Genomic DNA, 15,199 nt, shown 5'->3' with positions numbered 1-15,199 from the left:
GATGGCAACACCAGTAGCCCATAATCATGCAAGCCTAGTTTCAGAGTTCATTTCCGAGGGGAGTACCCGTAGTTCCGGTTCAGGGATGTGTTCCCTGACCATGGCTCCCGAGGATGTAGCAGAGCCAGATGTGTTCTGTGACCATTGTTCATGAGGACGTAGCAGAACCAGATCCATGAGAAGAAGAAAAGCCGGAAGAGAGTAAGTTGTGCCTACAATTGGACCAGATTGGGGAAGCGGAGCAAAGGTGAATCATGTTCCCCTATGCTCCCAGTTACACAAGAGGAGATGTCACATGCATCACTTTCAGGGATGCCACCTCAGCACGTTCAGATTCAGAGGCCAGCCCAAGAGCTGCCCAGACATCCCCAGGCTAGGTGCCCAAGTGTGAAGAAGGCAAATCATCAGCGTTTATGGGGCTGTGTGCTGGCGACCAGCAGTCCACAAACTGGGAACATATAAATAGGAGGCTGAGGGGTGGACAAAAGGATCCATATGCCAGATCTGCAGAGTCATCTGCAGAGTCCACACCAGGAGCAGAGGCAAGTCCTGAGTCAGAAGAAAGGAGTTCCCAAGAAGGATCAAGATTCAGCTCAGCAACAGCCAGACAACTTTTCCAGATGTAGCTTAACACACACACACACACAAGCCAGATCGCGGTCCAAATCTGAGATTCAGCATTGCATGTAATCAACTTATATATAGTAGATTAGGTCAAGGTCAACTCTTGGACTGTGGCAATTAGCATTAATTAGCCTCTAATCAGTATTTTAATTGGTGATGATCAAGCACACTTCTGCACGTTACACATACACACACACACACACACACACACACACACATATATATATTATAGAGAGAGAAAGAGAGTACCTTCATACTTCAAGCATTTGCAATACTTGTACTACATAACTATGTATGTAGTACAAGTGTAAGTACTACTAAGCATATTTGTAATACCTATGTATTTATGTTTGTCATATGAGGGTAAAGGGTTGCAAATGCTGCATTCATATAAATATGTACTACATACATACATATATACACATGCACTACATACATAACACATACCAAAAGTGTCCTCCAAAGTTTTCTTTCTTTTTGAATTCTTGATGTTTTAATCAACTTTGAGAAATGACCTGGAAGTGAAGTCCAAGCAGGCCAACTAATTACCAGTCCTTAGGTACTCTGGAGGAGTGAAGACCAAATTAGTGCTGTAACTCTTCCCATCTCTGCTGTTTTTCATCAGCCCAAAGCATGAGAGTCGTGGATTTCCGTCCTGTAAACCAATCCTTATTAGGGAATAGTATACCTATGTTTTAAAATTGCTGCACTATTTTACCTGGTCAAAGAGAACTCGATATGCATTTAGATCATGGTACAGACGTCGCCCTTGGTTGGCACAATGTTCTAAAGCATGTGCTATGTAAAGTGCAACCCTTAAACGCATCGCCCATTGCATCGGCTGGTTCTCCCCTGCACAAATTTCAATGCTTATCATATGGCTAGTTATATGGAAGACCTTAAATAAGTAACAAAAAGTTTGAGAAAAACAAACATGCCAAGATGAGAAAAAACAAGCAGTTGGTTAGCAAATGTGTGAAGCCAGGTGAAAGGGATTTTTAATGGTAATCTATGCAAGGGAATGGGACTTGTGTAAGAATACACAATAGCGGAAGCTAGATCAACACAACAAAGCACTAAATTGCAGAGAGAAGTGGAGAGTAAACAATATTACTGCTTGCAAAAACTTGATTACAAACTGATGACGTCCACCCGTCCGTGTGCTCTCGGTAAGGAGCTTTGATGGTGATCTAGACAGACTCTGGACGGAGGATGTCTTGCTTACAAGAGTGCTTGAACTCAATGAACTCAATGAACTCAATGATGAAGTAAGGCTGCCAAACTAGTCTATATATGGTACCCAGGGTTGGCATGGACGTAGGTCAGCCATGTCGGCCAACCCACAACTTGGTCCAAAATAACCAACCAACCACATCATTCGACTAGGACCACATTAGACTACAACAGCGTCCCGTGGGAACTTTGTGAAACTCCCACGGCCATCTGAGACCGTCAAATGGGCCCCGCAACCCGAGGATTGTGTCCTCGGTTTGTTGTCCACAGCACTCGCTAATGTGGTCACATAGCCCGCACAAGCATGCTACATCCTACTTGGCACAGAGTGCCAAGTAAAGTCTAATCTCTACATAAGCTATCACATGCATGCCCATGGCATGGCTAATCTCTAGCATGAACAGCATTAATTCCTTATTAGAATAATCAATTAGGACAGCATTTAGGTCATCTATAGTATTAGAATCATTTTTATCAAAACAATCATCATCATTTGCATCATTAGCATCAGCATAAGCATCAATATCAGATCACTAGCTTCAACATCATCATCATTTTCACGTGCACGCCCGAAAGGTGTACAAGTGACATGGCATCATTCATGGCATCATAAACATTAATCGAGATTTATCAAGATTTATCTGGTATTTTCCAGCATTTTATCAGGCATTTAAGCATGGTATTCAGCATGTATCTCGCGGTATAGGCTGAGTACATCATCTAAAGCAGCACATTAGACTTCATTAGTCTTCATAGGCATTTATGGTGGCAGCCGACAAGTATTATGAGCATTTATGGCATTTATGGGCAGGTTGTGAGCATCTAGGAGCTGGCCGACCAGCATCATTCACACATATATATAGAAGTGCATCAATTCAGTTCAAGTATCTCAGCTTCTCTTCAGCGTTTTCCTTCCCAAGAGACAAGGGAAGTCAACGGGACAGCAATTCACTCAGCATACAGTCATCATAGGCAGCATATTCAGTCCATGACCTCCTCTCTCCTCAGCATTTCTCATCCATGGAGCAAGGGAGAAGCAGATCAGCAGTTTAGCCAGCATATTCAGCACATAGTTCATTGTAACACGCGGAAGCTCTCAGAGTCTTCTTTCAGCCTTAAACACCATCTAGAACATGCTGATGCAAAAACGCAGACAGAAGGGAGAGTAGAGAGAGAGAGAGAGAGATATGGCTGGAATCAGTATATTTCTGATGGTACAAAAAGGTACCTACTTCTACAGCCCTAGGCTGCCTTCATACAAAAGGTGAACATCACCAAAATCTGTCCCTAACTTGGACCCAACTCATATGGAGTTGAATACCTAAAACAATGAGCACTCTATGCCTTATATAGTCTCTTGGACCCTAGAAGAGCAGCCGACTGGGCATAAATGAAACGCCTATTGCCGCCTTTGTCTTGATTCAGCCGACAGCCCCTTGTATCTCAGCCGACAGCTTCAGCTTAGCTCTGGTACAACCGACAGGCCTTCTTGCCCTTGCTTCAAGTCCACACTAGCCATTTCTGCACCTTGTGCTCCAAGTCCTATCTCTAATGATCTTTTTCTTGGTTGCCCCTTCTGGATTAGCCCTGGGAATGTTCATGGCAATGCTTGCACATGACATGTCCCTCTGCTAAACTTGATGACGGGCTTCCAACTTGTTCCTTGGATGACTGTCATCATCCCCATCTTTTCCCGAAGTCCCTCTGTCATCCTTCCAACTCTGGGAACCCTTTTCACTGAAAACCCGGCCCGGTCTCCAAAACCACTCTGACTCTGAATAATATCTATGCATCTGTTCCATCCAATCCCCAATCCATTCTTGCCCTGACTCTGAACACTGTCTTGGTCTTCATTCCTGAGAAATGAGTCTGGCACTCTCACATCACCCCTTGGAGGATAATCCTCCCTTGGGACCGTTGCCTGGAAACCTATCTGGCTCACAGGACTACCATCCCCTCTCGCTTTGTGGAACACCACCAACAAACCTCCTGGGAGCTCTTCCCGATCTTGTGTTCCTTGCCCTGGGCTTCATACCCGTGCACTTTCCTGTTCCTTGGACCTGTACACCATCATATGGGACTGAATCAGTGTTTAGCTTTGCTGAGCCTGATGCTCTGATACCAATGTAACACGCGGAAGCTCTGAGAGTCTTCTTTCAGCCCTAAACACCATCTAGAACATGCTGATGCAAAAACGAAGACAGAAGGGAGAGTAGAAATGAAATGAAATGAAATGATATATTAACGTCTCTAAGAGGCCATAGTGGCCTATGAGACCAAAACTGAGAGTACATCTGAAGTTGGTGTCTCATCAAAGAGAACAACTAAATGAGACTAAAAAGTACAATAAACTGATTGTCCTACAGTTATAAGAACAGAATTGTAAGACTCCGAGATGATACTGAGTAGAAAATACTGAAAAATGTATATCAGGTAGATCATGTATGCTGATCAGTTGAAGTGTGCCCTCTCCTTAGATCAAGTATCTCCGCCATGGGGCTGTCTAGAATGGAGAGGTCGTAGAAGCGAGGTAGGCACCTCTGATGCCGAGCAATAATGGCTCTGATCTGGCGATGGTGAGGATGCCGTGGTCAGCATCTTGGTGGGCGTGGCCAACGGGCACGACATAAGATAACTGCTCTATCAGTGGTAACTCCCTGGGAGCATGGTCGGTGCCCTGATGGCCCAATGGAGGAAGTATCAGGAGGTGTGTGGGCTGGGTTGCTGGTGCTGGTGCCAAAGAAATCTGTCAGGGTCCTCTGTCTCGGTACATCATGGCTCGGCCTCCTGTCTGCCAAGAGGGTCTCTCTGTCTCCTGAGCTCAAGTAGAAACAATCCCAGGCATCTCTGATCCTCAAACTCCATGACCCTGCGTAACGGCCCAAAACCCTCTCGGAAGAGGCAGTGATATCTCCCTCGGATCTCATAATAGACTGTACATCGGCACATGTAGTGTTCCTCTGTCTCTACCTCCTGGTAGCATAGCTGACAAATGCGGTCATCCACGATCTGATGCACATATCGCCCTATCTCAATCCGTAGCTGGTGTGATGAGGTCCAGATCTATCCAATGGCACAACGTATCCCATGTGATAGGTGTACATCCATGTACACTGGGCGGGTGATAAAATCATCCGGTGAGAGTTGTAGAAAATGGCTCTTGTAATGAGCCATTTTCGTGCCCAAGGGCTCAACGGGACTAGTCCATGTCCTATCTGTGTCCACTTTGATGATATCCATCCTGATCACGCGGTTTTGCTCTGAGTGGGTGAGATCCAAAAATGGACAATCCAGACTGTACTGAAAGGGTGGTAGTGCCTCTATCCGCAAACCATGTAGGTCAAACCATGATCTCATCTGAGCGTACCAACAATGAGTGTCTCCATCCTCTGCCAGCTGTATGGATGAGGTCAATGCCAATCGGGAGTACCTCTGCTGAGGGAGCTCCCATAGCCGCTGTAAAAAGGTAACTGCCTGGAATAGGGCCTCGGTTACTACTAGTGGGGCACCCCGCTCAGCCCGAACAATCTCATGTGGTACTCATGATTTGCTCCGAATCATGCGGGCAATCATCATAATCAGTGGTCTCTCCATTTGCCTCCATCCCTCATATGTCCCTCTCTGAGATCTATGATGTATATTGGGTCCCCAAATTGGAGCTCCGTACAGGAGGGTCGGTGTGACAAGCGTATCAAATAGCCACAATTTGGTGCGTGGCTCCTAAAACTGTATGTGTGCACACTGCCTCTCAAGTGCCCCCAAGGCTGCATGCCCTCGAGCTAATCTAGCTGCTGCTGCCTCCTTCAGGGAGAAACGCGGTCCTGTGAAAGTAACTCCCAAGTAGACATATGACCTGACATACTCTACCGGCTCCCCTCGGAAAGTGAACTGAGGCTCTGATCTCGTCACCCATGCCTGTGTGGTGTTTAACACCATAACCTTGGTTTTCCCAAGGTTCATTGTGAGATCTCTATCCGCACAGAAAGCCTGTAATGCATCCAGGTGTCTCTGTAATCCCTCCGGAGAGTCTGAGATTAGAACAATATCATCAGCATATAACAAGATGGGTATCAACACCCCTGCCAGGCATGCCCCTAGGCCTCCCAATCTGTCTACATAATCAGAGACCGCATCAATGTACAGTCCAAAGAGGGTGGGCAATAGCGGGCATCCCTGCTTCACCCCTATCGTGCTGGTCACCCTATCAGATAGTCCGCCTGGAGCTCGGACTCTGCCTGTCACACAGACTCATACAAAGCATATATTCCCCACTGCATATCCTCGAGTACCTCAATATCATGCAATCTGTGCATAAGCCTAGCACGTGGTACGGTATCGAAGGCTTTGCGGAAGTCCACAAAGCAGCAGTATATCCTTCTCTTCTGTGCCCTGCCCTCTTCAATAAGTGCCCGAAGTGTCAGCATGTGATCCAAGGTAGTAAATCCTCTCCTGAAGCCAGCCTGTCCATGTGCTCGATGACCATGCCTCTCTGCCCATCGGCTTAGCTCTGACTCCAATATAGAGCCATATAATTTGGCCAAGTAATGACCAATCATGATCGTCCTGTAGTTGCCTGGTACCATGGCGTCCCCACTCTTAAAGAGTGGTACAATGATATGCTCTGTCCAGCTTGTCGGGAAACCCTCACAAATGGCACGATTAAACACATGTACGATGAGCGGAGCCAAAGTGTCTCGTGCATATGAGAAGTGCTCTCCAACTAGCCCATCATGATCCTGTGCCTTTCCATTCTGTAACCTATCTATCACATCTAGCACCATCCGCTTAGTAAAAAAGGTGCTGCTAGCCGGTCTAGCTCCTAGTGGAGGGGGGGTGGGGGGGCTGTCTTGGTGCATCATGTAGCTCTCTAGCATAGGTATGCCATGCCTCAGGTGCAGTAATTGGAGTACCATGCTGTCTCTCCTGAAACATCTTCCATGCCCTCTTGCTGTCCTTCCCCAGGAAGAGTTGGTAGATCTCCTCCTCTAGCTTAGCCAGATAGGCTCGTTTCTTCCTCCGCACAAGGCGCCGAAAGATCATCCTAGCCTGTCTATGCGTGTGAGACCCAATGGCAATCTCACACTGTAGCTGTGCTCGTGTCTCACGACACTCATCATCATACCAACTGATCTGTGGGGCAGTGCTGCGGGGGTGGGTGGAAGGGATAATAGTGTAGGGAAACGCATATGAGGCGGATGCATGTAGTACATCTGCCAATCCTCTCGTGATCTCGTCCAGAGGGCTATGCGGGTCTAAAGCGAACTAGCCATCAGATACTGCATCTCGATAGACCCCGGCTGTCTCACGTGTAAACTGATATCTTGGGTACCTAGGTAGATGAGTGGCTGGCCCATCTCTCGGGGATCTACCCACTAGTGTGAAACTCAGGTATGCATGATCGGCTGCTATGCCTATGGGCCTACTGGAAATCGTGAAACCCCGCACATCAGGTATCAATGAAGGAGATCCCATCAAGTAGTCCACTGTGCTCGCTCCCCCTTTAGAGTTCCAGTGTGTGAGAGCATCTGATCCTTGCCATCTCGATAAGCCATTGTATATGACCAACGCATGTGCACTCCCGAGTGTGAGAAAATGCCTACCATAATCTGTAATCTCCCCCTCATCCTGTGCTGATCTCTGCAACCCTACATACTCTGCCGTGATCTCTCAACTCGTACTTGGGCTTGCATTTCTCCCTTCAATTGGGCATATATCTCTTCCTTCAGCGTTTCGTATATCACTTTCCTTTGGGCATGCATCTGCTCGGTCCATTCCTTTTCAAGCTCCTGTCGCATGGTGTTCATCTCTGTCCTTATGTGAAGCTGTAGCTCCTCATAAAGGACCTCATCTCGTCGGGCCATCTTCGTAGAGAGAGAGAGAGAGAGATATATGGCTGGAAAAATCAGTATATTTCTGATGGTACAAAAAGGTACCTACTTCTACAGCCCTAGGCTGCCTTCATACAAAAGGTGAACATCACCAAAACCTGTCCCTAACTTGGACCCAACTCATATGGAGTTGAATACCTAAAACAATGAGCACTCTATGCCTTATATAGTCTCTTGGACCCTAGAAGAGCTAGCCGACTGCTGTCGGCCAGCCGACTGGGCATAAATGAAACGCCTGCTTCCACCTTTGCCTTGATTCAGCCGACAGCCCCTTGTATCTCGATTCTCATCCAACAGCATCTGCTTAGCTCTGGTACAGCTAACATGCCTTCCTGCCCTTGCTTCAAGTCCACACTAGCCATTTCTGCACCTTGTGCTCCAAGTCCTATCTCTAATGATCTTTTTCTTGGTTGCCCCTTTTGGATTAGCCCTGGGAATGTTCATGGCAATGCTTGCACATGACATTCATCATTCCTACCTCCTACATAGAGGGAAGCCGGCATCGAAGGGTGGACCTCAACATTGGAGCAAGGAATAGTCCTCATCATCAACATTCATCATATCCCTCTCCTCTCCCAAGAAGGATCTTCATCTAGGACAGCATCATAGATCTATTTAGATCTCATTGTAACCCATTCATCTAATATAGCTGCATTGCATTGACACTATTTGTCTCTCTCTTAAGCATCATTAAGTGAAGTTTAGTTAGCCTAAGGTTGTGATTACTACGGTCAATCCCTCACATGTCACATTGGTATCAGAGAGTTACAGGGAAAGGTGTTCAGACAGAAATATTAAAGTTAAAGTCAGAGTCAGAAGTAGCAAGTCAAAGATAGAAGTCCAAGGAGGAAGGATGATAGAGTATCCACCCCATTATCAAGTTTATGTCACGTGCACACCCGTGCCATGGCTAATCTCCAACATGAACAACATTAATCCTTGATTAGGATAATCACTTAGGACAGCATTTAGGTCATCTACAATATTAGAATCATCTTCATTAGAACCATCATCATCAATAGCATCATTAGCATCAGCTTAAGCATCAGTATCAGATCAGTAGCTTCAACAACATCAGCATCATCATCATCAGCAGCAGCAGCAGAACCATCAGCAACTGCAGCAGCAACATCATCAGCATTTACAGCATGGAAGCATGGAACATCTGTCAGCTGCCTATAGACAGCCTAACGGCAGCCATCAAGGACCCTAGAAGCAGGCAGGGCAGCACCCGGTGTGAAGGCCAATCAAGTGGGCAGGCAGTACAGTATGCGCAGCATTTTATGCAATAAAATCAGAATAATCCATGTCCAGACCTGGCCGACCAGCACTCCACGCACATATATAAGCATCAAGTCATAATTCAGTTCATTCAGTAGATTCATCATTATAGAAAGTCTAGCCATCAGTAGAAGTCATGTAAGGGGCCAGAGGTCACCCCTCTGGGCCTGACCAACAGCCTAATCATGCACATACATTCAGTAATCATGTACATACATTCAGCAACCTTTTTGTACCATATAATACAAAGAAAACCCTAACACCAATCTCTCTCTCTTCTTCTCTTTCCTCTATTTTAATCATGTGTAAATCAGCATCTTGTTCTTAATCAAGCTTAGGGCTGTGGATCAGTACAGCAAGGCTTCCGTGCAGGCAACACAGGCCATCTCCTAATCATCTAGCCACACTTGGCCACCATCCAGTGTCTAACCACAACGGCTACTCCTCATAAAGGGGGCCTTACAAAATAGAACACATCCTGTTAGAAATTGTGCATCTCAGTGTATTTGGGGAATACCTATTTATGAGGTTTTATCCATTTATCTCCCTTTTAATAGGTCGTGGGCTATCAGCCAGCTCCTAGGGGCAGTCGGCCAACTTCCCAGCATCACTATAAAAGGGGCCCTCCCATATTCACTTGTTAATCATCTAACCTATTCATCACAGGCACATGTTCTACAACATTTGTTGGTTGATATTGCCATTGTAAAAGCCTATTGCTACATAACATGATGTTTATTGTCTGATGTCTCTCTCTCTCTCCGTTGCTCTCCCTCTCTCCTATGTTTTGCTTCCGCATTGTGCAACTTTATCATGTCATCAGTCGCTTAGGTGACCGGCACTTCAAGGCGGCGGTGAGTTTCCTCATCTGTTGCAAGATCTGCGTTTCTGGAGCAAGAAGGTGCTGCGTTTTCAGTTTGGTGCTGTGTTTTGTGCATCTTGCTGCTGAGTTTTCATCCTGAAGACTGCGTTTTCACATTGGTGGCTGCGTTTTTCTTCTGGGAGTGCTGTGCTTCAGCTTTGGTGGCGGCGTTTCCCTGCTTGGAGCTGCGTTTTCTTCTCCTACGGCTATCTTCTCCTTCAGTCGGTGGTACTGCTGGTGCTGCATGGGCTATGTTCAGCCCTTGGCAGCAATGGAGGTTCTCTTGCTGGTGGTGTTTCAGCGTTGCCTTCGCTTGAGAAGGGGCTGTCGGTCCTGTGCTTCCACGGTATTGGCATTTGGAGCAGAGCCCTGGACAGCAGTTGGTGGTCCTCTTCTTCGCGTGTGGAGTGCCACAGACTTGTGGCATCTTTAGTCTGCCTCTTCTTCGATGGATCTACCTCCTTTGTGGGTGTTTTCCGGCAAGTTTTAGTGGACTGTTTGCTACTGTCCAGCCCCTTTCTCTCCCAGTTTTGAGAGGGAGCTGCTTGTTCCTCGTACCTCGTTCCGTTGGAGAAGTGTTGGAGATTGCCTTCGGAGTGTTCAGATCATCAGTGACACAAAGGCTTGCTTGCAGAGGTGTGCTATTGCCGTGGATATGGGTTCCCTCTTGGAGGAGGCATCTATCCTTGTTTCTCAAGAGCAGGTAAGGTTCCCTCCTAGTGGACAGGATCAAGCACTTGCTATAGTGCAACAGAAAGGATGGTTTCACTGCTAGTCTTATGGAAAGCAGGTTCATTTGGCCAAGGATTGCAAGACCAAAGGTACAACCCAAGCCAGGACCAAGTTTTCAAAGACGGGCAATGGTCATATACAGGATGATGGCTCTGATACTTCTAGTGTCCCCAAGGCTGCAAAAGCCAGGGAGGACCTGGATGGTCAGCTTCTATAGTTATACAAATTGTTCTCCCCCACCTGCTTCCATCCAGAGGAGGCTTGTGGGCAGGAGAGGGGCTATTAGTAGCTCCATTTCTCGTGCATGGGATCCGTGAGTCGGAGTTCCAAGCATTAAAATTATCTGGCGAGACAAGTTCATTTTGGAGCTATGGACTCTGGATATGTTCCACTCTATTGCTTGGTGTGGCAGAGATTATGGACTGGATGAGTTCCAAGTTCATTGTTTGAGGTTTTGGGACGTGATGTGTCACGGTCCACTGTTAGGGGATAATGGGCGCAGTGTGTCCAGGAGCTCATCATTTCATTCTTGGAGTTCACTCCACACTTGTGTGGGAATTCGGAGCCAAGAAAAGTTCCTTGTTGTTCGTGGTGGCATTTTGAGTGCTCTTTCCCAGGTGTATCCCTTACTGGGCAATACTGGAGTGTCCATGGTTGCATCTTCATCACCTTATCTTCTTCAGACTTTGCACACTATGAGCCACAGCAGGGGTGTTAGAAATTGTGCATCTCAATGTATTTGGGGAATACCTATTTATGAGGTTTTATCCATTTATCTCCCTCATAGTAGGTTGTGGGCTGTCGGCCAACTCCTAGGGCCCCACACAGACACAAAGCTAAATGTGGAGTGGACATACACACAAGATGTGGGAACAAAATGATTGAGTATTGGAGTACGTAAAAGAGGGGTGATGCGAGGATGATAAACCCAGTGTATGAGTAGTGATTCAAAATGGGACCTTCAAAAATCGGCAATAAGGTCCTCAGCCCACATCACCGTACGAAAATCTAAGATGCCCCCATTCATGAGGCTGGAGACAAATTTTCTTATCGCAGATACACGTGGAAAGTAAGATACTGAGAAGTAGTCATCCTTGGCAATGCATTAGAATAATCTCAACATGAAGTGCACACAAAACCTAGGGTAAAAAGGTGTGATTGACTAACAGTGAACAATCTCAACATGAAGCGCACATAAAACCTAGGGTAAAAAGATGTGATTGACTAACAGTGAAAGAGGTGCTTTGCTAATGTGTCATTTGGCATATACTCCGCCACGAGCAGCCGTTCGTCGCCTTCACAGCAGCATCCAATCAGGTTCACCATCCTTTCATGCCTCACTTGGCCAACTCCCCATGCTTCATCCTGCATTTCAAAGCATTTTAAACAAGGTAGATAGTTTTCACATTCTTCTTCAACAGTATGGAGCAGAAGATTCCATGATAATGGGAGATGATTACTGCAAATTGTCTGGTATCAGGCCATGCAGCTTTGGGAAAAGACTTCACAGCCACCCAATAGTCAGTAGCCAGCCGGCCTTTATATACAATGTTCGGAGCCTTCTCTCCATGATCAGACACAATGTTCTCCGGACTAAAACCTCCAGTTGCAATTCTTAACTGCTCATAAGAGAACTCGCGAAAAGCAGGCACTCTCTCTGCCTCTGTGCTACCATTATCTGACACCAAAAAATATTGTATGATAAAGCTAGCGCTCTCTCTCTCTCTCTCTCTCTCTCTCTCTCTCTCTAACTAAAGAGTTCTTCGCATTAAGACAATCAAAACAGCCCAAGTTTGATGTGAAGAGTGAGAAAGAGAAAGAGGGGCAATCTTCAGGTTAAAGGGGTATCTAAGCCAGATGGTAGGTTTCCTTCAGATTAAACAGAACACTTGAGCAGCCATTAATGCTTCTCTAATGAAAATGAAGAGAGAGAGAGAGAGAGAGAGAGAGAGAGAGAGAGAGAGAGAATCATTGTAAAAAACCTGCTTCTGTATTATCGGGCTTGGTGAGTAGCTGTGTGTCCGGTACGTTGATGTGTTTGTGAGTAGAATGTAAGCACCCCATGGCTCTTAAACCCTGAAAAAGTCACCTTGCGAGTGAAGATTAAGCCCAACGCATCAAAACCCCATATGCCATTGATGATTTCTTCACATCGTAGATGTCTTGACAACAGAATCCTTTATTCTTAGCTCAACCTCTGTCGTTACTGTCATTCTGGACATTGCCCAAATGAAAGTGGGGACAGATCCTACTGGCCAATACGACCAAAAAGATTGAATGGATCTACAAAGAGTTTCGATTTGCCAGCTCAATTTGATATCTCACATGCGAACCCCGCTGCTGCATAACCCACACCAAAGTAATAGATTAATCATAACCCACCTTGTTTTTGCTTCAAATTCCATTTGATTTTGCTGCTAAATGTATACCAATCACTCTGTGCTAGCTGCCTAGCACATGTAGAAGGAATAGCCCGCCTTGATTTCGGTGCTAATTGCGCTCAGTTAACCCCGAAGGTAGCAGATTAAGCATAATCAACCTCGATTTTGCTGCTAACCGAGACAAAAGCGGTAGCTTGGCGGTGATTAACCCTGATTTTGATGTTAATTAAGCGTCCAGGGATCACTGTCTCTCAAAGTCTGCGTTTTCATTGAGCCCCACTTCGCGGGTCGCGCAACTAAGGCTTGCTCTGACTTGCTGTTTTTATTCTTTTTGACCCACAGCGACCCGTCACCCCGCCCACAAACGATCGTGCAATCCTTCTTCAAAGTTCAACGCAGCCCGCGCAGCTATGTTGTCACACCTCCGTAGAGGCCAATTCTGGGGTCTTGATAAGCAACATATCGGAGAAATTGATGCGTTTCACGGCACAATTGCCCGAATTCCGCAGACAATCAGACACATAACACCCACTTTCTGCCAGAATATTGCCTACAATCAGGCCAAAATCGCCCATTCCTTCACAAAATTTAGCTCAAATTCAGACCAATTCGCTCATTTCAATCATGCTTTCAGGCCAAAACCGCCCCCATCTCTCCAATTCTGCTTTCACTCATGCCAACAGTCGCCCAATTCTGCCAAAACATCGCCCCCATTCATATCCAAACCGCCCACATCTGCCATGATTTTGCCCTCATTGAAGACCTAAATCGCCCACAACCTGAAACAAATTGGCCCTCATAAAGACGGAAATCGCCACAGGTCTGTCAAAATGTTGCCCTCATTACAAGGCCTGGAAGATTGCTCAAGGTACGGCCAAAAGAGAGATACAGCCTATGGCTATGGGGAGCCAAGAGGTGAAAGAATCAGAGTTCACAGAAGCTACGAAAGGTAGGCTAAACAATGGGCGATTTGGGCAAACTGAACTGTTGGAAGGAGCAGGGTATGCTTAGACAGCATACATAGGTAGGTATCCATAGCCATAGCCAGTTGCAGTAGAAGTAGACTGTAGCCATAGCCATGGATATAGTCATCATCCAAAACGGTCCTATGGCCATGCATATGGGTGTTTCAGGTCACAACATGGCCTAAATGCCTGTCACTGGCACTGGGCTATGGCCATGAATAGCCATGGATGTATATATCCATGGCTATGAACTCCAGGTGACTTTTGTATATTTTACGATTGTGGGATTTTATTACTAAAACCTCCTATAATTCACCAATTTTTAATTCTTCAAACTCAAAATTGGAAGGTGGGAGCGGGGACAAATATAAGCGGCTCTCCTCCCCTGGTTAGATTCTGGTCAGTGTGTGTTTTTCTCCTTTAAAAAAAGAAATTTTTTTTAAAAATGGAACTGTCCAACATGGACATAGTCATACATAGGCATCCATCTTTAGAGAAAGCATGGACATACTTAGACATCCATCGATAGCAAGCTTGATTCTTACGACGTACACCCCCTTCAAAATTGGTGGGTTTGGTGAAATATAGCAAGTTTTTTTTTCTTTGATCTGTATTTTAAAATTTTGCAAATATTTAACAACCAAAATGCTCAAAATGGGCGTGACGCCCGTCAAAAAGCACCTATCATTTATAGAGAAAGCGATATTCTTGATTTTTTATGGCAGTCTTCCCTGTTTTTTTGGAACTCTTCCATCAACACACAAAATTTTCTATAAGTAATGAAAACGTACAATAAACCTCCAAACAATGTGAAATGTGAAAGCCAATGCCATCAAATACAACAAAAAATCCTATCAGCAATCAAGAATTACAACAAATATCCACACAAAAAATGTGAAAACCAATTATACTAAGATCTTGTTACCACACGGTGGTGGATGAAGGTTTGGTTGGATTGTGAACGGCCATCCCTACTAAAATTCAGTAACCCCACATGAAAGAAAATGAAGCACTGTCAAAATTTGCATATCCCCTTAAAGTTGATGTGTAGCTTTTCCATGGTCTTATTTTTCTGTTAATTTTTTATTTGTCCCACCACACTTCAAACCTTAAAACATTGTGGGAACATGCTCTAAGAGGGCGTGCTAAGCATGTTATGAGCATATTCATGCATAGCTAGGCAGAGTTTCCATGTAGTGAAAAACTCACAAAACTGGTTGGAGTTATAAATGA

At 45.6% G+C, this 15,199-nt stretch overlaps 1 protein-coding gene across 2 annotated transcripts in view; it reads right to left on the bottom strand.

The window, feature by feature from the left end:
• Positions 1-14,228, bottom strand: part of LOC147629847 (serine/threonine-protein kinase BSK5-like) — a 49,790-nt gene extending 35,562 nt beyond the window's left edge. Inside the window, exons 1-6 of one of the 2 annotated variants that reach the window (XM_086811382.1) lie at positions 13,050-14,228; positions 12,603-12,960; positions 12,081-12,298; positions 11,850-11,985; positions 1,343-1,476; positions 1,174-1,279 (exon numbers count right to left, since the gene is read on the bottom strand). In XM_086811382.1, coding sequence (XP_086667508.1) covers positions 1,174-1,279; positions 1,343-1,476; positions 11,850-11,985; positions 12,081-12,298; positions 12,603-12,684 — 676 coding nt within the window. In that variant the 5' untranslated portion in view covers positions 12,685-12,960; positions 13,050-14,228. The remainder of the gene's footprint in view (positions 1-1,173; positions 1,280-1,342; positions 1,477-11,849; positions 11,986-12,080; positions 12,299-12,602; positions 12,961-13,049) is intronic. The other variant, XM_086811383.1, reaches the window with a different exon arrangement.
• Positions 14,229-15,199: the final 971 nt, after the last annotated feature.

The sequence above is a fragment of the Cibotium barometz genome, chromosome 17, assembly GCF_041138505.1.
Source record: "Cibotium barometz isolate CiBa-2024 chromosome 17, ASM4113850v1, whole genome shotgun sequence".
Classification (NCBI taxonomy): Eukaryota; Viridiplantae; Streptophyta; class Polypodiopsida; order Cyatheales; family Cibotiaceae; genus Cibotium; species Cibotium barometz.
This window is presented reverse-complemented; position numbering and strand designations above follow the sequence as displayed.